The sequence below is a fragment of the Sebastes fasciatus genome, chromosome 8, assembly GCF_043250625.1.
Source record: "Sebastes fasciatus isolate fSebFas1 chromosome 8, fSebFas1.pri, whole genome shotgun sequence".
NCBI lineage: Eukaryota > Metazoa > Chordata > Actinopteri > Perciformes > Sebastidae > Sebastes > Sebastes fasciatus.
The window spans coordinates 35,624,610-35,647,611 of NC_133802.1; the positions used below are offsets into that span (position 1 = coordinate 35,624,610).

At 46.9% G+C, this 23,002-nt stretch overlaps 1 protein-coding gene across 1 annotated transcript in view; it reads left to right on the forward strand.

Annotated features, from left to right (window-relative positions):
• Positions 1-23,002, forward strand: part of fam120c (family with sequence similarity 120 member C) — a 34,889-nt gene that overhangs the window by 226 nt on the left and 11,661 nt on the right. Inside the window, exons 1-11 of the mRNA XM_074645235.1 lie at positions 1-1,411; positions 6,682-6,928; positions 8,983-9,065; positions 10,382-10,510; positions 13,220-13,322; positions 14,363-14,427; positions 14,657-14,928; positions 16,506-16,668; positions 16,764-16,847; positions 16,992-17,163; positions 22,014-22,263. The exon at positions 1-1,411 is cut by the window's left edge and continues 226 nt beyond it. Of these exons, the coding sequence (XP_074501336.1) occupies positions 887-1,411; positions 6,682-6,928; positions 8,983-9,065; positions 10,382-10,510; positions 13,220-13,322; positions 14,363-14,427; positions 14,657-14,928; positions 16,506-16,668; positions 16,764-16,847; positions 16,992-17,163; positions 22,014-22,263 (2,093 nt within the window). The 5' untranslated portion in view covers positions 1-886. The remainder of the gene's footprint in view (positions 1,412-6,681; positions 6,929-8,982; positions 9,066-10,381; positions 10,511-13,219; positions 13,323-14,362; positions 14,428-14,656; positions 14,929-16,505; positions 16,669-16,763; positions 16,848-16,991; positions 17,164-22,013; positions 22,264-23,002) is intronic.

Below are 23,002 nucleotides of genomic sequence, written 5' to 3' on the forward strand. Positions count from 1 at the left end.
GGGACCTGTTAGCATCTAGCAGCTAGCAGCTAGCGGCTAACAGTTAGCAGCTAACGGCTAACAGTTAGCAGCTAACGGCTAAAGGCTTACAGTTAGCACCTAGCGGCTAGCAGCTAACGGCTAACAGTTAGCATCTAGCAGCTAACGTTAGCAGGGCTAGCCACACACACACACACAGTGATCTCGTTAGTTTGTTTTAATTGATAGTGTGACTCCTTCCAGCCACCCAGCTGCCGGTACAGGTGTGTGGAGACTAGTCTGAGGAGGTGCAGAGTAGATGTCTCATATTTGAGCTGTCGGGTTTGCAGGCTGCTCGGTTTAACAGTTTAACATGATGTCCAGCCTGGAGGCTGCTAACTAATGCGCAGTACTGACTCTGCTTCATGAGCACAAACCAGCAGGATCTGCTTTTTATTGGCTTGTTTCACTAATATCCAGCTCCTCTCTGCAGCGCCGTTATCTGCTGCTGACTGCATGGTTGAAGCTGGTGGTGTTGGAGCCAGATTATGGGAGCAGGAAACGTGTTGAACTTGTTCTGGTAGTAGGTAGCTCCACCGGCCTTGCTGGCATCTCACCAGAACCCCACAGGGATGGACACTAAACCGAGCAGCCACGACCACAACTGAGACAGTCGGATATCTCGGGATAAGTACCGACAGCTGACACACGTGTACACAGTGCACGGTGCCTCATTTCATTAGAGTGGGCGGCATACAGGTTGTTTTGCAGGTTAACTAGATCCAGTTAGTCACTACCGCGGAGACCAGTTAGCTTGCCTCCAGTGCACAGCTAGCTCCGGTCTCGCCCCACATCACACCTCATCACGGCGTACAGAACCTACTCAGAGCCCGCTCCCGGCCAGACGCACCGGCTCAACAACACCGTCATGGGAGTGCAGGGTTTCCAGGAGTATCTAGAGAAGCGGTGCCCCGGGGCCGCCGTCCCGGTGGACCTCCTGAAGCTCGCCCGGACCGCGGCCCGCCAGCCCCCTCACCACCACCACCCACACCACCCACACCACCACCCTCATCACCCCGGGCCCATGCCTCCCCCGCCCCCGCCGGCCAGGATCCTCATCGACGCGGACTCCGGCCTGCAGCGCCTGTACGGCGGCTACCAGACGGACTGGGTGTGCGGGGGCGAGTGGAACGCCATGCTGGGCTACCTGGCCGCCCTGTCCCAGGCCTGCCTGTACCAGGGCGGCCTGGAGCTGGTCGTGGTTTTCAACGGGACCCTGGGGAAGGAGCGCTGGCCCGAGTGGGCGCGGCGGGCCCAGGGCCAGAGACAGACGGCCCAGCTGATCGTGAACCACGTCGGCAGCAAGGCCACCCCGCCTCCCCGGGCATGGTTCCTGCCTCCGGCCTGCCTCAGCCACTGCGTCCGCCTCGCCATGTTCCGCTTCAGAGTGCGGGTGAGCAATGCCTGATCGTGGCTGTGTGAACTTTGTCTTATTGTGGTGTTATGGCGTGCTGTGCATTTAACACGTGCACGCCCATTTAGCAGCTTACATCATCCAGCACGGGTTCAACTCCTTCTAGTGTGGGAGCATCTACTAGGTCTAACCACTGGCACGGGTCAACCTGGAGCTGTGCTCCTCAATATTATACATAAATACATGAATACAGAGCCGAGCTGATGTGATCCAGCAGTGTGATTTCTATGTGTGATGCCTGTAGTTGGCCCTGTATGCCCTGTAGATGTCCCTGTAGTTGGCCCTGTAGTTGGCCCTGTATGCCCTATAGATGGCCCTGTAGTTGGCCCTGTATGCCCTGTAGATGTCCCTGTAGTTGGCCCTGTAGTTGGCCCTGTATGCCCTATAGATGGCCCTGTAGTTGGCCCTGTATGCCCTGTAGATGTCCCTGTAGTTGGCCCTGTATGCCCTATAGATGGCCCTGTAGTTGGCCCTGTATGCCCTGTAGTTGGCCCTGTATGCCCTGTAGATGGCCCTGTAGTTGGCCCTGTATGCCCTATAGATGGCCCTGTAGTTGGCCTTGTATGCCCTGTAGTTGTCCCTGTAGATGTCCCTGTAGTTGGCCCTGTAGTTGGCCCTGTATGCCCTATAGATGGCCCTGTAGTTGGCCCTGTATGCCCTATAGATGGCCCTGTAGTTGGCCTTGTATGCCCTGTAGTTGTCCCTGTAGATGTCCCTGTAGTTGGCCCTGTAGTTGGCCCTGTATGCCCTGTAGATGGCCCTGTAGTTGGCCCTGTATGCCCTATAGATGGCCCTGTAGTTGGCCTTGTATGCCCTGTAGTTGTCCCTGTAGATGTCCCTGTAGTTGGCCCTGTAGCTGGCCGTGTATGCCCTGTAGTTGACCCTGTAGTTGGCCCTGTATGCCCTGTAGTTGACCCTGTAGTTGGCCCTGTAGATCGCCCTGTATGCCCTATAGATGTCCCTGTAGCTGGCCCTGTAGTTGGCCCCGTAGTTGTCCCTGTAGTTGTCCCCGTAGATGGCCCTGTAGATGTCCCTGAAGTTGTCCCTGTAGATGGCCCTATAGATGTCCCTGAAGTTAGCCCTGTATTTGGGCCTGTAGATGTCCCTGTAGTCGGCCCTGTAGTTTGCCCTGTATGCCCTGTATGCCCTGTATGCCCTGTAGTTGTCCCTGTAGTTGTCCCTGTAGTTGTCCCTGTAGTTGTCCCTGTAGTTGTCCCTGTAGTTGACCCTGTAGTTGACCCTGTAGTTGACCCTGTAGTTGACCCTGTAGTTGGCCCTGTAGTTTGCCCTGTTTGCCCTGTATGCCCTGTAGTTGGCAGTCTGCATTAGAGCAGCATGTATTGTACAGCGTGACCTCGTCTAGCTAGTCTATATATTACATAACATGAACTCAATGAACCTCATACAGTGTAGAAGGACTGCTGAGTGGATATAGTATTATGTTATATATACGTTATATATTATTATGGATAGAGACTATTTATATATATTAGTCTATTGATTGAGAAAATACTTGTACTAAAATAAAAACAGTTTTTTCATGTGTTCAGCATAACAATTGTGCATTTTGCAATAAAAGCATGACATTTTGCAGAGATGTAGGTTTATATGTTATGAAAATATATAGATATCGGGGCGCTGCAAATTTGGCCCCTGGGAGCCAGGGCAGCCATTTTTTCAAATGGCTGCCAAATAAGCGCTAAATAATCTGTGTAACTCTATTATTTTATTGTAGTATAAAGTACAGTAGGTGGATATACTGTATCTGTGTTACTCTACTATTATGGGGTAAAAAATATCTTATGAAATGTGACTCATAACGTGGTGTAGAAGGTCTGTCATTAATGACTGTCAGCTTCACCTCCTGTAGTCTCTGTCAGCTGTTCATCTGCTGGCATGCTAGTATTATAACACAGTACCATAGTGTACCATGGTAGTGTTAGAACACAGTACCATAGTGTACCATGGTAGTGTTAGAACACAGTACCATAGTGTACCATGCTAGTGTTAGAACACAGTACCATAGTGTACCATGCTAGTGTTAGAACACAGTACCATAGTGTACCATGCTAGTATTATAACACAGTACCATAGTGTACCATGCTAGTATTATAACACAGTACCATAGTGTACCATGCTAGTGTTAGAACACAGTACCATAGTGTACCATGCTAGTGTTAGAACACAGTACCATAGTGTACCATGCTAGTGTTAGAACACAGTACCATAGTGTACCATGCTAGTATTATAACACAGTACCATAGTGTACCATGGTAGTGTTAGAACACAGTACCATAGTGTACCATGGTAGTGTTAGAACACAGTACCATAGTGTACCATGCTAGTATTAGAACACAGTACCATAGTGTACCATGCTAGTATTAGAACACAGTACCATAGTGTACCATGCTAGTATTAGAACACAGTACCATAGTGTACCATGGTAGTATTAGAACACAGTACCATAGTGTACCATGCTAGTATTAGAGAGAACACAGTACCATAGTGTACCATGCTAGTATTAGAGAGAACACAGTACCATAGTGTACCATGCTAGTATTAGAACACAGTACCATAGTGTACCATGCTAGTATTAGAGAGAACACAGTACCATAGTGTACCATGCTAGTATTAGAACACAGTACCATAGTGTACCATGCTAGTATTAGAACACAGTACCATAGTGTACCATGCTAGTATTAGAACACAGTACCATAGTGTACCATGCTAGTATTAGAGAGAACACAGTACCATAGTGTACCATGCTAGTATTAGAGAGAACACAGTACCATAGTGTACCATGCTAGTATTAGAACACAGTACCATAGTGTACCATGCTAGTATTAGAGAGAACACAGTACCATAGTGTACCATGCTAGTATTAGAACACAGTACCATAGTGTACCATGCTAGTATTAGAGAGAACACAGTACCATAGTGTACCATGCTAGTATTAGAACACAGTACCATAGTGTACCATGCTAGTATTAGAGAGAACACAGTACCATAGTGTACCATGCTAGTATTAGAGAGAACACAGTACCATAGTGTACCATGCTAGTATTAGAACACAGTACCATAGTGTACCATGGTAGTATTATAACACAGTACCATAGTGTACCATGGTAGTGTTAGAACACAGTACCATAGTGTACCATGGTAGTGTTAGAACACAGTACCATAGTGTACCATGGTAGTATTAGAACACAGTACCATAGTGTACCATGCTAGTATTAGAACACAGTACCATAGTGTACCATGCTAGTATTAGAACACAGTACCATAGTGTACCATGCTAGTATTAGAACACAGTACCATAGTGTACCATGGTAGTATTAGAACACAGTACCATAGTGTACCATGCTAGTATTAGAGAGAACACAGTACCATAGTGTACCATGCTAGTATTAGAGAGAACACAGTATATAGTGTACCATGCTAGTATTAGAACACAGTACCATAGTGTACCATGCTAGTATTAGAGAGAACACAGTACCATAGTGTACCATGCTAGTATTAGAACACAGTACCATAGTGTACCATGCTAGTGTTATAACACAGTACCATAGTGTACCATGCTAGTATTATAACACAGTACCATAGTGTACCATGCTAGTATTAGAGAGAACACAGTACCATAGTGTACCATGGTAGTATTAGAGAGAACACAGTACCATAGTGTACCATGGTAGTATTAGAGAGAACACAGTACCATAGTGTACCATGGTAATATTAGAGAGAACACAGTACCAATGTACCATGGTAGTATTAGAGAGAACACAGTACCATAGTGTACCATGGTAGTATTAGAGAGAACACAGTACCATAGTGTACCATGGTAGTATTAGAGAGAACACAGTACCATAGTGTACCATGGTAGTATTAGAGAGAACATAGTACCATAGTGTACCATGGTAGTATTAGAGAGAAAATAGTACCATAGTGTACCATGGTAGTATTAGAGAGAACACAGTGCCATAGTGTACCATGGTAATATTAGAGAGAACACAGTACTAATGTACCATGGTAGTATTAGAGAGAACAGAGTACCAATGTACCATGGTAGTATTAGAGAGAACCATAGTGTACCATGGTAGTATTAGAGAGAACACAGTACCACTGTACCATGGTAGTATTAGAGAGAACACCGTACCAATTTACCTAGTAGTATTAGAGAGAACATAGTACCATAGTGTACCATGGTAGCACACTGAGCTGCTCCCTGATTGGTTGGTTGGTTGTGTGTGAGCAGCATCATTACTCAGCTCCCAGGTGTGTCTCCTGGTTCTTCCTACCGGGTGTGTTTCCTGGTTCTACCAGGTGTGTCTCCTGGTTCTTCCAACCAGGTGTGTTTCTCCTAGTTGTTCCTGCCAGGTGTGTTTCTCCTGGTTGTTCCTACCAGGTGTGTTTCTCCTGGTTGTTCCTATCAGGTGTGTTTCTCCTGGTGTTTCCTGGTTCTTCCTACCAGGTGTGTGTCTCCTGATTATTATTAGTTTCAGTTTCATCATTGGTGAGGAGAGACACCAGAACTTTGAACAAGTCGTGAGACAGTTTCCTCTCAATCATCTTTACATCACTGCTCCACATCGCTTCATCTGGAGACAGAGATTTGATTATCAGCTCATTAAGTAGATTTTTTTTTTGGGGTGATTTTTAAGTATTTTATTGATAGGACAGTGGATAGAGTGTTGGAAAGGGGGAGAGAGAGAAATGACATGCGGAAAGGACCACAGGCCGGATTCGAACCCGGGTCCACCGCTGCTAGGACGGCGCCTTGGCGATACATGGGCGCTCGCTCTACCGACTGAGCTAACCAGCCGCCCATTAAGTAGATTTTTAATGAAGTAACTGAGTGTAATTATTTAGTTTTCAACCTGATTAACACTGACGTTGTTTAACGAGATGAACACAACCACCCTGGCAGAGTGGTGATGCTCTCCTGCTCGCTCTCTCTGGCATCACCGTGCATACCAGTTGGGTTCTGCATGAGTGTGTTCTGGAGCGAGGTCCACGTATCACGTGATGGGTGCGACACAGATTTACCACAGAGGTGTTTTTTTTAGTATTGTGTTGGTGTGGTATCTTTCTGTGACCTCCAGCCTCATCCTATATTGAGTGTATTGCAGTGACTGTTAGCATGATAGCTGATCAGTTAGCATGCTAGCTGAGCAGGTTGTGAACCGTTTCCAGCTCCAGTCAGAGAGCTGGTGTGTTTCAGCAGACTGAGTTTGTCCTCTCTGCGTCCACAGGTTGTCCAGACTCTGGAGGACCACCACCAGGAAGTGCTGTCTCTCTACAGGGACTTTGGATTCGCTGGCCTGATCGCTCAGGATTCTGAGTTCGCCCTCTGCAATGTACCCGCCTACTTCTCGTCGCACGCCCTCAAACTGAGCTGGAACGGCAAGAACCTGACCACGCACCAGTACCTGCTGTCTGAGGCCGCCAGGCAGCTAGGGCTGAAGACACAACACCTGCCCTGCTTCGCTGCTCTGCTGGGTAAACAGCAGCACACACACACACACACACACACACACACACACACACACACACACACACACACACACACACACACCAACACCACAGAAATACACCAAATCAAACAGCTCTATCACTGAAGCACACATACCTGCCAACTAGGGATGTCCATAATTAACCGTTTAACCGCTAACCCACATTAAGCATTTTAACCGATTAACGCTATCGGTTAAAACGGTTAAAAGAAATGTTAATAATTAACTCAAAAGCTGAGCGGCTCAGAGGAGCGGCTCGTCACTTTAAGGAGAAAAGCTGGTCCACCTTAACAGTCCACCTTAAGAGGCAGAGCCGGAGTTGCAGGATACAGGAAGTCGACTCCGGTCTCTCCGGCTCTCTTGAGCGGAGTGGAGGAGTTGTAGTTTCATAGCATTTATTCACCGACAAATAAACTGTACACACACTGCTACACCTACGATCACAGCTAGAACGCCACCAACAACCTCACACTCACCGCCAACACACACACAGACACTCGTCAAAGTTACGTCACGCTGACAGACTGTATGTGTGTGGCGGCGGCGGCGAGCAAGAAGCCTCCGGCAATGCTAGAGCTGCTAACGTAGCACAAACACACACACTGTTGTTGGACACTCGCTAAAGTTAATCCGGGCAGACACACAGCTGACAACCTGCTAAACTAAACTAAATGTGCGGTGGAGACTTTTAGTTGGAAAGTGGCTGCATGTCCGCGACACTACACGCAGCATCGTAGCTGCTAAGTTAACGCTCCCGGACGGTGAACTGGAGACAGTGAACGCAGCATCGTAGCTGCTAAGTTAACGCTCCCGGGCGGTGAACTGGAGACAGTGAACGCAGCATCGTAGCTGCTAAGTTAACGCTCCCGGGCGGTGAACTGGAGACAGTGAACGCAGCATCGTAGCTGCTAAGTTAACGCTCCCGGGCGGTGAACTGGAGACAGTGAACGCAGCATTGTAGCTGCTAAGTTAATGCTCCCGGACGGTGAACTGGGGACTCAATTGTCTGTTGTGCTCCTACACTGCAGCTGGCATGAGGCACAAATCTTGTCGGTTAACGGTTAATAATCGGTTAATGAGGGTCGGTTATCGATTCATTTTTTTTCTCTCAAAATGATCATCCCTACTGCCAACCCTCATGATTTTCATGGCCACTCCCGGTTTCCTCCCGGAGTCACATTTCTCCAGATTTATGACAAATTTTCACACTTTTTTTCCTTTGCGTTATCTCAGTCTGTTTCTGGAAGTGAACAGTGTGTATAATCTCTACTGTTTCCACCCGGACTATAAACAGAGCTACACCAACAGGAAGAGAGCAGTATATGCTGGCGACACAGAGCAGTTTGAGCTCATGTTTAAGCTGCTCGCCACAGCGTGCAGCCCCCAAAGTCGGGCTTTGCTCGATGCAGTGAAAAGCCGTCGTGTTGCTGCGCTAGCCGTTAGAAATCAACGTGTTTCAGAGGTCAGTGGTGGCGTTGTCTCGTTGTGTCTGAAAGGACCTTCAGTGAGTGAGAGATCGAGGGAACTAAGAGAAAGAAATACTCAAGCAGGAGCAAAAATTAATAAAAACAAATGAATACTAGTTGATTCCAGAGATTCACACGCCAAGTTCACACCAGAGGAGAGAATTATTCTGGTCTCTTTCCTGGGAGTTAAAGGTCAAATCTAAAGTTTAACATAAAATGCTGCTGCAGTGAACTTATTATTTAGTTCATAAAGTCACAAGAATGGAGGAAACAAAGTCTCTGAAGCTCTACTGTTTCTGGGGGACGACCCCCAGACCTTCCAGACCCCCAGACCACCAGACCCCCCCACTGTGGGTTAGAAATCCTCCCTTTTATTTGAGGTCTCCAGGTTGGTCATTATGCGCACACACACCACAGCGTGTACACACACTTATCCAAACATGTACTCCAACAGTTCTCTTACTGAAGCACTGAAGCACACTCAGACTCCTGAGTTGTATTTCTGGCTCCCGTCTTAGTCAGTCGTCCTTCTTCGTTGATGCAGCAAACATCTTAAAGAGTTTCTGTCTCGCAGGAAATCATATTCTGCCTGATGAGGACCTGGCTGCCTTCCACTGGAGTCTGCTGGGACCAGAACACCCACTAGCTTCTCTCAAGGTACCAGATTATCATTATTATTCTTATTATTAGTATGTGCAGTACGCACAACCACAGCTTACTCTGAGAACATGAGCTCTAAGAATCACGTAATACTGGAACAAGTCAAACAGTGAACCTGGGTTTATCTCACATGTCAAAGGCAGCAGACCTTTACTTTCTAAGTATATTATTATTTTAAACTGAAAAGCGTCCGTGTCTTTCACAATAAAATCTTTTCAGTGGTTTAGGGGCATAATGCTTTCCCATCAATCAAAGGCTTTTATTGTGAAATGTGCAGTGGGTACATAATGTAATCGGTATGTGCCCAACCACTGTGTAATACCGACCACCGCGACGAGCCTAGAAGAGCGAGATATACAAGCCGTTGTTATGATGCGTACATGAACCATTTTCACAACACTCTCTCTCACCACTCAGCTTCATTCCAGATGTTCATGTGAAAACATCCGTGTGTTGGAACCATCAGATGAGATGAAGATGAACAATGAGAAGAGTTTTCTGTGTCCTCTTGATTTTACTCGTTGGCTTTCCACACTTCCGTTTCTCTTCTCGTGCACTGATTGGTTGAAGCTGAGCAGCCAATCAGAGTGATTTCTCTCACCGACCGGCTTAAACCTCCGACACGCTCAGACTAGAGCCGACGGTGAGGACGCACCGAATAAACCAGACGGACGCTAACCGACGGCCTGAACAGAAGAGTTAAATGTTTAACTCGGCTGTGAGCCACACCAGCAGAAATCAGATGCAGTTTATTTAGTGAGACAGCCTGAAGTAATAGATGATGATGATGATAATAATAATAATAATCGTCTGATTATCGCTCCAGTTCTTCAAATGTGGCTGCGAGAGAATGTTTGGATAACCAGATGTAACTCACTGTTCAGAACTGAATGATATTTTCTTGTTTCATTTTAATGGTGAAATTAAAACATATTAGGTTATATGTAAAAATATGGCACACATGCATCCGTACTGTTATCATCTTTGTTAATGGAACAATAATGTCAGAATCTATAAAAGACCATCAACCTGTAATTTGAGTGACCATAACTATCAGAGTCAGCCGGTATGTTGGTTTGGCTTTAATGCTTTTTAAACTAGACAACCTCCAGTCTGCCTTGATAACGTAACGTAACGTAACATACTGTATACATCTCATTGATCCGCTGTCTAGTAACGCAGCAGCACAATCATTTCTGTTTGCTTCAGTTAAATAAAACAATGAATACCGGTTAAATATCCTCCTGCTGCTACTCGCCACCCGACCGGGTCTCTATATGTGGATTAGAACCTTTTTTCTGGTGCTGTCTCAGGTGCGAGCCCATCAGCTGGTGCTGCCGCCCTGCGAGGTGGTGATCAAGGCCGTCTCCGAGTACGTCTCCTCCATCAAAGACCTGGGAAACCTCGACGCCATCGCCAGAGATGTCTTCAAACAGTCACAGGTGGGTCAGTGATTATTACCGCTTAGTAGGAATGGTACCAGAACCCGTACCAATTCTGAAAATGTGACGGTACTCGCTTTTCTACAGAACCGCAGGTACTGTAGGTACCGTCACGGAGCGAGACCAACGCTGTCCCGTTGTCTGGGGACGATTGGAAACGTGTGTTGGGACGCATTAAAGCAGCAGTGGGTAGAAACGGAGCAAATATTATAAAAAAAAATTATTTTTATTAAACGGTCGCTATATCCTGACAGTAGTACATGAGACAGATAATCTGACAAAATCATGTTTCTTGGTGTCCTCCGGTGCTCCTAACGGCATCTTCAAGAGTTCACAGACCAAAGGAAAATAACCAATCAGAGCCGATCTGGAGTCTGCCGTCTCTGAGCAGCTGTCAATCACTCCGATCAATCGGTCAAACTAGGCAGCGCTGATCAGATCTGAATCAATATCCTGTTACTGTAATGTCTATTTCTTGCCTCACATGTTCTCAGGATCATCTGGTAGTGCACGGTTTAGCTGTAACATGAGAAAGTTTGTGACCCGGCAGCCATGTTGAGATCAAGTTGAGGAAATACCAAGCCCCGCCCACCAGCCGGAGCTCAGCCAATAGGAACGCTCTCTCTCTCTGAAATGACCTGTGATTGGTCAAAGTCTCCCGTCACGGGCTAGATGTTCTAAAGCCTGAAAACAGAGCCATGAGGAGGAGCAGGAGTCTAGTTTTCTCTCAGAACACTTGAATTACAATATGCTGAAAGGTTATTATGGGATTTTTGACCAATGATGCAAAAACCTTTCTGCCTACTGCCGCTTTAAAGTCACTATCGACCCACCGTATCTTTCTCTGATGACGTCACAATCGTGAACAACAAATCTGTGTTGAAATCGGCAGGAAGAGCGCTAACGTTAGCTGTTAGCCCTGTGCAGGCCTGTGCTGCTTACTGGCTGCTAACAGCTAACGCCAGCTAGCTCTCGGGTGCCATTGATTTACAGCATGATGCGATCAGGCTCCACTCAGTGAAAATGAATACTAGTCGAACATGATCATGATGTGTTAGAGTGTAATCTTGTAAAATGTATTTTTTTTGGTGAATCCAGCCGTATGAAGGAGATGTTTTGGCAGAGAGGGAGATATGATCAGTGTACCTTCCAAACTTGAGTAAAGGAGTAGATGTTGATTATGTCAGAGTTACTGTTTTGGTTTTCTGGTGTCGAGAATCGTGTAATTTCACTGGTGTTTGTATCAACTACTGAATCTGTGGTACGGTGACATCTCTACGGCCCTCTTTATCGGGTTTCATATGAATCCATCTCTGAGTGTTGCTGATGGTTAAATAGGTCATCACTGCTGACACCAGACCCTGAGTCAGCATCTGCACTTCCTCTCACATCCAAGTTAAACCAGAGAAGTGCTCCACACTTTATATATAAATCTATATAAAGGATTATCTAGTTCCAGTTCATCAGAAAAAAAGCTGCTGCAATATTTATTACACGTAAAAGATGAACATAAGAAGATTTATAAAAGAGTAAATGTGGTCTCCTGTCATGTTTGTGATGGAGCAGGTTCAGTCACATTTTATCAGACGCTGTTGAATCTATAACTGGATCAAATTTTACCTGATGAAACAGTTAGTTGAAGGTTAACCCTCCGGCAATGCTAGAGCTGCTAACGTAGCACAAACACACATTGTTGGACACTCGCTAAAGTTATGCCGGGCAGAGACACAGCTGACTACCTGCTAAACTAAACTAAATGTGTGCTGGAGACTTTTACTGGGAAAGTGGCTGCATGTCCATGACACTACAGGCAGCATCGTAGCTGCTAAGTTAACGCTCCCGGACGGTGAACTGGGGGGTATATAACGAATATCTGTTGTGCTCCTGCAGCTGGTACACCGCTGCATGCGAGGCACAAATCTTGTTGGTTAACGGTTAATAATCGGTTAACGAGGGTCGGTTATCGGTTAAGAACGTTTTTCAAAATGAGCATCCCTAGTTAGAACTGAGTCTTTGTTGTGGTGCATCATTTCTCCTGCAGATCACCATCTGATTGACATTTTTATTACATGAATACAAAGTAATGAAACGGACCGCTTCACTATCTATCGGCTCCGTTGCAGTTTTTGGCCGGCTCGGCAGCGCCAGCATGCATTCAGATGAACGGCGCCCCTTTTGCCAGGGTTCCTCGTGGAGGGAGACGGGTGGTGCAGAGGAACCGGTCGGCACGGTGACCGGCTGTTTTAGGACATTATTTAGCATTCAAAAACAAAAAAACAGTATGCATGTGACCCGTTAAAGTTCCAGTAGGAAGGAATGTGTCTGTAGCCGAGAGACTAACACGTTGGTTATTTAAGGATTCCTTGACTATAAGAAAAAAGAATATTCCCATCCTTATTATGCTTTAAGAACTTCCGGTATTTTACTGATGTGGATCTAAAATGAAGTCAGTTATATTCTTATTATATTAATATTATTATTATAACTGATCCTGTAGTAAATAATGCTACCTGTGGTAACACGGTCATAATAAAACCCATGTTACCGATGACTAACATTTCCAGCTCCATTACCAGTTTGTTCCAGATCCCTCGTTGGTCTGACTGGGGGATAACTCGGCACCAGATGTGTGCATCCATCAGTCATCATCCCAGCAGGTTATGAGGTCATCATAAGGTCATCACGATGCTCTGTTTCCTTCCTTTCTAGTCTCGTATGGAGGACAAAGTGGAGCGATTCAAGAAAGCTGTGGAGTATTTTTCAGCTGCCTCCAAACCTCGCTCGCCCAACATGGGGCCCTCCTCCTTCATCTGTGAGTAGGAAACAAGAACCAGTAGTCTGTAGTAGTCTGTAGTAGTCCGTCCTCTGTCCTCCGTCCTCCGTAAGTCTTGATCTGCGCCTTTGGCGGTGCATCAATACATTGAGTGAAAAATTGCTACGAGGTAAAAAAAAAAAGATGACCAGGGCCGAGATCAAGCCGCGTAGTTGTTGCGTTCTGGAAGTCTGCTCTTCTTTGTTTACTTCCGGGAGTTTTCCAGCTTGGAAATTCTGACCAATCAGAGAACAGTTTCTTTGCGCACCAAAATTTTGGTCGGCTTGTAAATGCTGCCGTGTGAACACAAACCAAACTTGAGGCAACATGCAGCACGGTAACAATTTGGTCCCTGATTCAGACCAGAGAAAAACGAACTACAGGTGTGAAAACGCCCTCAAATGCATTGAAACGGCCCCGATGGAGCTGACCATGGATGGATAAAGAGAACGGAGCTGACGGGAGAGCTAGAGACCACCTTGGAGAAGTTAGAGGAAGTAGACACGTGGGACTACGTCCGCTTTTCAAAATAAGGTGTTAACAAAGGGAACTGTAGATACTAAATACATCTATGGAAATCAGACTGATGGATTATATTCACCAGAAGTATAAAACATTACATGGCCCTTATAGATTAAAAAGAAAATCCCACTAATCTGTGAGGGAAATGTTTTTATGCTTTGATTTCTGGGTTGCTGGATAATAAATGTAATCAATAATTCCTGACAATGATCCTGATCTATTTGACTTCAGGACATCTCTGACTACATACATGCTGAAAATCAAACATTTTTACGGGATTCATTTCAAGATTTTACAAAGTAAAAGTCCCTAGAAGTGTCTGATTCATCTTGTTCCCTTCATGGTCTAGAGGTCAACAAGTTAACAATCAGAATACATATTGAATCTGCACCCAGGTATGGTGATAGTATAGAATCAGGAGATGGGTGGATGGTCTCAGCTTTAGGATGTAATCACTGACTCACTGCTGATATATTTATGTGAAGAAAATGTTCATTTGCATCCTTGTTTTGTTTCAGTACCTGGGTTTGGATTCGGGGGACCACCTGGACACATGGGACCGATGCAGCCTGGAAAGAATCAGGTAGATTGTCGACTGTTCCTCTGATATGTGAGTGTCATCTGTTCTCTACATGCAGCAGGGTGGATTAATGTGCTCCTTTAGAGGAAGAGGAGGGTTCAGTCCTTCATCACAGATCCTCCATTAGATACTTCTGGTTTGAATAGGACAGTATTAGTTCACTCCTCCCTCCTCTCTCTCCTTCTTCAACACCTCTCCTTTCTTCTGTTCCTCTTCTCTCCTCCGATCACAGTTCCCTCCTCCCCAGGTTCCAGGGTTAAAGCCACCCTATCAGAATGCTCCATACGGACCCGGCTCCACCCCTCTGTTCCAGAACCCGCCGCCGTCCCAAGACTGCAACGATTCGCTGACGGGCAAGATGGGCTTCACTGATTGGTCGGCTCCATATGATTCCACTCAGGGGGGGAACAGATTACCCAATCATCACACCGCCGCTCAGTCTGTCCCCTCTCCGTCTCCCTCATCGTCATCAGATGGAGACGAACCCAACGACAGCAACGCCAAGTAAGACGCAGCGACCGTAAAGTCATGTTTACTCCATCACGCTTCTATCTGCCTCATTATATTCAAGTTAAAGGGGATTTAGTCATTTTAGGTGGAGCAGAGCACTTCAAATAACTCATGTTTAATCACAAGGAGAGCTGAGCTCAGCGTACAGCGACGGCCATCAGGAACACACACTACATGCTCATTGAACAGCTGCTAGTTAAAGTTTTGTGGCATCATCGATCTGTGACCTTCAGCACTCATTGGATTGGTTGGCAGCCGAGTGTCAAGCGGCCGGGGTGAAGATCAGCACCTCTAAATCTTGTTCGCGAGTGAGGGGACGATGGAACGTGAGATTGGCCGGGGGAATCGGAGCAGCGGGGTGGGCGGTATTGCATTCGCTTTACCGCAAGGCAAAGCTCTCGATCTACCGGTCAGTCTTCGTTCCTACTCTCACCTATTGTCATGAGGGCTGGGTGATGACCCAAAGAACTAGATCTACCGGTCAGTCTTCGTTCCTCCTCTCACCTGTGGTCATGAGGGCTGGGTGATGACCCAAAGAACTAGATCTACCGGTCAGTCTTCGTTCCTCCTCTCACCTGTGGTCATGAGGGATGGGTCATGAACCAAAGAACTAGATTGCGGGTACAAGCGGCTGAAATGGGTTTCCTCAGGAGGGTGGCTGGCATCTCCCTTAGAGATAGGGTGAGAAGCTAAGTCATCCGTGAGGGACTCGGAGTAGAGCCGCTACTCCTTTGCGTTGAAAGGAGCCAGCTGAGGTGGTTCGGGCATCTGGTGAGGATGCCTCCCCCCACGCCCCCCTGTGTTCCAGGCACGACCTGCTGGGAGGAGACCACGGGGAAGACCCAGGACTAGGTGGAGAGATTATATCTCCACACTGGCCTGGGAACGCCTCGGGATCCCCCAGTCAGAGCTGGTTAATGTGGCCCGGGAAAGGGAAGTTTGGGGTCCCCTGCTGGAGCTGTTGGCCCAGCGACCCGACCCCGGATAACATGTTGAAGATGGACGGATGGCTCATTAGTCTAGTTCTTCAGTAGTTTGAAGCTTCATTCACTTTGACATTCAAATTCAAAATCATGAGTTGAATGCTGCACAGCTGCAGATGGAGATCAGACTCCTCTAATGTTCTACGTATTCTACTGTCAGTAGAATCAGGTCCCACTGGTGGATCCTCTCTATACTTTCTGTTTTCATTCACCTTGCACGGATAAATATTAATATCCAGGTTTACACACAGCCAGAGTCCAGTTCAACGTCCAGTCCTTCTTTGCTCTGATGTCATAGAATAGTTTCATAGATCAGGATTCACCTGTGAGGAGCAGGGTTAGCGGGTCCGGTTAGACTCAGTAACCCCATTAGGGGTCAGTAAACTTGATCAGGAAACCCCCTGAAGCCAGTGTGATTATCAGATGAGCCTTTCCCACAATGCAGTGCAGCCATTGCAGCTGGATGTCACATCCACTGTTGAATGAACTGTTGAATCCACTGAAACAAAACGAGCATCGAACACAGACTAGTTTCATAAGAGCGAGTTAGAGGATGACTAAAACTCTCACATAATCCCTTTCTCTCAGCCATCTGACGGACAAGCCCTCTCGGTGGGAGGATCCTGCTGGAAGGGGGGGCTCGGCCTCTGGAAACGGTTCCCAAGGCAACGGGAGCGCGTCACACATTCCGTCACTGCTGTCTATGGCGACGCGGAGTCACATGGACATCACCACGCCCCCTTTGCCTCAGGTGTGTGTCCACGACAGATAAAACATAAAACACACATTCACACCAGATCAGAGCTGCAGGGTCACCGTGTTTCCTGTGTTTATCTCTGACTTCAGGTCAGTGCTGAGGTTCTCCGTGTAGCCGAGCACAGACACCGACGAGGACTGATGTACCCCCAGATCTACCACATATTGACCAAGGTAAACTCACCCAGAGCTCATTCAGGGTTCATTGTCTCTGCAGGTGTGTGATCTATCTTTGTTGTCTGGTAAAACGAGGGTTAATGTAACGTGTGAACGCCATCAGAGCCTCCCTGTAATCCCTCTGTCCTCCCACCCCCCCAGGGAGAGATGAAGATGCCGGTGTGTATAGAGGATGAGTGTAACTCTGAGCTGCCTCCTGCCTCGCTGCTGTTCCGTGCTGCCAGACAGTACGCCTACGGTGTCCTCTTCAGTCTGGCTGAAACACACCGCCGCCTGGAGAGGCTCGCTCTCCGCAAGAGGGCTCCCCTGGAAGGTAGGCCTGAGACTGAGTCCAGTCCATAGAGAGAGTCTATGGAGGACAGATGGTGGTTTAAGAGTACAGTATATGGACTGTACATACACTCACATTTATTCAGTGGTGGAAAGGAACTATTAGAGCTGGACGATCCTCCTGATTCAGTACTATCACCGTACTCTGGTGCTTATTTGATATGTATTGTGATTTTTAAGTATTGTGATTTATTCTGATTGTTGTTAACTTGTTTACCTCTAGACCATGAAGGGAACAAGTATAATCATCCTCTTCTAGGGACTTTTACTTTGAAATATCTCTAAATGAATCCAGTAAAAATGTTTGATTTTCAGCATGTATGTAGTCAGAGATGTCCTGAAGTCAAATATATCAGGATCATTGGCAGGAACTAGGGATGCACCGATACCACTTTTTTTCAGACCGAGTACAAGTACTTGCATTTGGGTACTCGCTGATACCGAGTACCGAGACGAGTACTTCTCCGTGCCAAAAGACCCTCGTTAACAGCCAGCTGGAGGGTGTGAGCGACACACGGCATACGAGGCGGTGCGCCGCCACCGGCTCTAGGTCAGCTTGGAAAGGCTCAGGGCGAAGGTGGCTCGCGGCTGCAGCTTTACATCGCTCCCCGCCCGGACCTCGCCGCACCGTGGACAAAGGGACAAAGGGCTAGCTGCGTGCGCCCTCTCTCCCCGCCAGCGACAGCCCCCTGCTCCCGGTGTGACTGTCGACCGGGGCGAACTGTTTTCAATGCGCCCCGACCGCGTCGTGCCGCCAGATCGGGGCTTGCCCCACGTAAAAGGTGCCAGGGGTCTGCGGCGATGTCGGCAACCCACCCGACCCTTCTAGAAACACGGACCAAGGAGTCTAACGCACGCGCGAGTCAGAGGGTGCAAGCAAAACCCTGTGGCGCAATGAGGCGGGATCCCGGCCCAGCGGGGTCAGGCGCACCACCGTAAAGCAGTATCGGAGCCGTTTTGCGAGTACGAGTACATGAGAACAGTATCGGACCCGATACTGGTATCGTTATCGGTGCATCCCTAGCAGGAATTATTTTTATTAGGGCCCGAGCACGAAAGTGCCAGGACCCAACGGTGTCCTGGCACGAAGTGCAAGGAACCTATTGTTTTTCTGCAGATTATTATTCTTTTTCTGCTGAAATATCGCGTTTTTGACGACCTTAGCCATCCCCAAAACTCACGAAAAATGGAGTATGCGTCAGAACTGGTGGGAAATTCAATGTTCTGGAGTGACTGGGCTCGGGTGTCTCCAGGGGGCTCCATAGCGCCCCCTAACGTACGCAGTTTTTCCGAGAAAGTTTCTTCGATCTTCACGAAATTCAAGTATGTCATTGCTCACGCCCTCATACCTGGATTAAATGATTTTGAGATTTCTTCGGCAAACAGGAAGTCAGCCATGTTGGACTTCCTGCGTGATTTTAGAATTTACGAACGCATATTTGAAGACTTTAGGATGCCCAAAAATTTATGAAACTTTACACACACATCCAAACTAGTAATTACTTAATTTTAGTGGTGAAATTTTGCTTGGGCGTGGCATGTTGGCTCTCTAGCGCCCCCTTATGTCTTTCAGATTTTGAACATACCTTTAGGTACTCGGAATCTCATAAAATTTGGCAAAATGATAGACACCTGTGAACTTTATGTAACTGCATAGCCATTAGGCTCAGTGTGTGTTTAGCCGGCTCTATAGCGCCCCCTAACGCGTTGAAATTTTAACTTTGTCAAAGTTGATACGATATTCATGAAATTTGGTATGCATATCCCACTCATCATTTGAAACATATTCCTCATTGGGTTTCATTAGCCCCGCCCACCCAGAAGTCGGCCATATTGGATTTTTATGTCATTTTTGCGTTTTATTGGCCGCGTACTTTAACGAACTCCTCCTACAGATTTGATCATATCGATTTGAAATTTGGTCAGGACCATCTCAAGACCTTGAGGATGAAAAGTTATTAAAATGGTGAGAGTTCACTTAACGAGCGGACCGTGGCGTGGCGGCCATTTTGAGCCATTCGCCAGTTATTGTAACTCAACTGTACATAGTCCGATCTGCCCCAAATCTCTCAGGTATGATGTTGCTCCAGTACTGATGACATGTATATGAAAAAATATACTCATAGCCCCGCCCCAAGACGTTAGCCCCGCCCCCTTTCATATCTCATGAACCGTTTATAGTAGAGTCTTGTGGGATGTGTCATATCACTCAGCAGAGAGTGGGTTAACCCTAACTCAACTGTACAGAGTTCGATCTGCCCCAAATTATCATTTGAAACATATTCCTCATTGGGTTTCATTAGCCCCGCCCACCTAAAAGTCGGCCATATTGGATTTTATGTACGATTTTCCCAATTTTTGCGTTTTATTGGCCGCGTACTTTAACAAACTCCTCCTACAGATTTGATCATATCGAGTTGATATTTGGTCAGGACCATCTCAAGACCTTGAGGATGAAAAGTTATTAAAATGGTGAGTGTTCACTTAACGAGCGGACCGTGGCGTGGCGGCCATTTTGAGCCATTCGCCAGTTATTGTAACTCAACTGTACATAGTCCGATCTGCCCCAAATCTCTCAGGTATGATGTTGCTCCAGTACTGATGACATGTATATGAAAAAATATTCTCATAGCCCCGCCCCAAGACGTTAGCCCCGCCCCCTTTCATATCTCATGAACCGTTTGTCGTACAGGCTTATGGGAGATGTCATATCACTCAGCAGAGAGTTCCTGTTTTATTCGTTAAGGGTAGCCCCGCCCCCTACACATTAGCCCCGCCCCCTTTCATAACTCATGATCCGTTTGTAGTAGAGTCTTGTGGGAAGTGTCATATCACTCAGCAGAGAGTTCCTGTTTCATTGGTAAATGTTATGCCCGCCCCCTACACATTAGCCCCGCCCCCTTTCATATCTCATGAACCGTTTGTCGTAGAGTCTTGTGGGATGTGTCATATCACTCAGCAGAGAGTTCCTGTTTCATTGGTGAATGTTATGCTCGCCCCCTACACATTAGCCACGCCCCCCTTCATAACTCGTGAACCGCTTGTCATAGAGCCTTGCGGCAGGCGTCGTGGCGCTCGTCAGAGTTTCGGTTTCGCGGTGCCCGGCCGCGTCGGTCGGCGTCCCGCCAGCAACCCCGACCCGCGAGCAGGGGCGAGGGCCCTTTCATAGCTGCGTGCAGCTCTCGTTATTATTATTTTTTCATAAAATATGACGACAGACATTCGAAGCTTATCAGCTTTATCTGGCATTAAAACATCTACTCCAAGATCGTAAAAAAAAAGTATTGTTTTAAACCAAACCATGTCCAGTAGGGGTGGAACGAAACATTTTTACTACGATACGATTTCCATGGTTCCGATACGATTCAAGGAGGATATTTGGCTCATCTAGAGCGATACGATTCAATGATTTGAAATCAATACAGTAACTTATTTCTGCCAAAGATTCAGTCAGTGTGACTGTGAAATAAATATGTGCTACTGGACAGAGCAGGTCAGGATTCCTCAAAGTTGTTCTTATGAGGGAATCGGGGATAAATTAATTATGGATATAAACAAGTAAACAACGATTAATGGCAAATACATACAGCTTTTATTAGAAAATAATAAAAAGTGCAACTGTAGGACAGCCGATAGGGATCAGACAGCCGATAGTGATCAGACAGCCGATAGGGATCAGACAGCCGATAGTGATCAGACAGCCGATAGGGATCAGACAGCCGATAGGGATCAAACAACCGATAGGGATCAGACAGCCGATAGTGATCAGACAGCCGATAGGGATCAGACAGCCGATAGGGATCAGACAGCCGATAGTGATCAGACAGCCGATAGTTATAAGACAGCCGATAGTGATCAGACAGCCGATAGTGATCAAACAGCCGATAGTGATCAGACAGCCGATAGAGATCAGACAGCCGATAGGGATCAAACAGCCGATAGGGATCAGACAGCTGATAGGGATCAAACAGCCGATAGGGATCAGACAGCCGATAGTTATAAGACAGCCGATAGTGATCAGACAGCCGATAGTGATCAAACAGCCGATAGTGATCAAACAGCCGATAGAGATCAGACAGCTGATAAGGATCAACCAGCTGATAGTGATCAAACAGCTGATAGTGATCAAACAGCCGATAGTGATCAAACAGCCGATAGTGATCAAACAGCCGATAAAGATCAGACAGCCGATAGGGATCAACTAGCCGATAGTGATCAAACAGCCGATAGGGATCAAACAGCGGATAGAGATCAACCAGCCGATAGTGATCAAACAGCTGATAGTGATCAAACAGCTGATAGTAATCCAGTAGTCCACCTACAGGGTTCATTTGGGCTCTTTTCATAAATGAAAACATCTGGAACAACATGTTAAAACTACGTTAGACTAACGTTAGCCGAGTTTCTGTTTAGTTCTGTTTAGCACCTGAAACTCTGCCGACGGGCTCCTCTGCCGGGTGAGAGAGCGAGGAGTCCAGTGCGCCGTTCGTCTGCGTGCACGCCATGGATGCGTGCTCGCGCTGCAGGGGCCGGAGCTGGCAAGCTGCCACATGTATGGAGAGTGAACCGGAGTAATGTTTAACATTTCTTTACTGATACTAGTGCTAAAGAACACTTTCATACGATGTTTGTCGTCCTTAAATACAAGGTGCAAATCCTCAGTATCCATACAATCGATTTTATATCGATATACGTCTCGCGTGAACGACAACTAGCAGAGAACCTATTGATGTAGTTGGATGGTAGGAATATAAATCGAGATATCGATGTAGTAGATGAATGGTTACTCCTCTCCTGGCCATGTTTAACCCTCCTCTCTCTCTTCTGGTCCAGTTCCTCCAGTGATTGTCAAAGAGTGGAGCAGCGGTAAAGCCAAGTCGGCCCTGACTCCGGAGCTGGTCCCGGCCCTGTGTTTCCGGGAGTGGACCTGCCCCAACCTGCGGCGCCTGTGGTTGGGTCGAGCCAGCGAGGACCGCTCCAGGAGAACCAGGGCCTTCCTGGCCTGCCTACGCTCCGACTGCCCAGCCCTCCTCAACCCAGCACAGGTCCCCCAGCATCTGCTGCTCATGTGCTGCGTGCTCAGGTAGGACGCTGCACCTAAACACCTACGCACCTAAACACCTAAACACCTAAACCTAAACACCTACACACCTAAACAACTAAACACCTACACCTACACACTTACACACCTACACACCTAAACACCTACACACTTAAACACCTACACACCTACACCTACACACCTACACACCTACACACCTAAACACCTAAACACCTACACCTACACCTAAACACCTACACCTACACACCCACACCTACACACCTACACACCTAAACACCTACACCTACACCCCTAAACACCTACACACCTAAACACCTACACACCCACACCTACACACCTACACACCTAAACACCTACACCTACACCCCTAAACACCTAAACACCTACACACCTACACCCCTAAACACCTAAACACCTACACACCTACACACCTAAACACCTACACCTACACACCTACACCCCTAAACACCTAAACACCTAAACACCTACACACCTACACACCTAAACACCTACACCTAACCAGAGATTACTATAAATGACTAGTGCTACTGAATGAAGACTCTTGAGGCTGCACATTTTCTCAGTACACTGCACAGCAAAATACACATTGTGTGTACATTACTACATCAGCTAGAGCTCCGTGTTGGTAGCAGGAAGTAGTTGTGTGATTTTCAGTAATGGTGTGTTCTGCTGTGTTACCACTGTGCTATGACGACATGGAGCTGTTGCTAAGTGGAGGTCAAAGCTTGTGGATGCATAT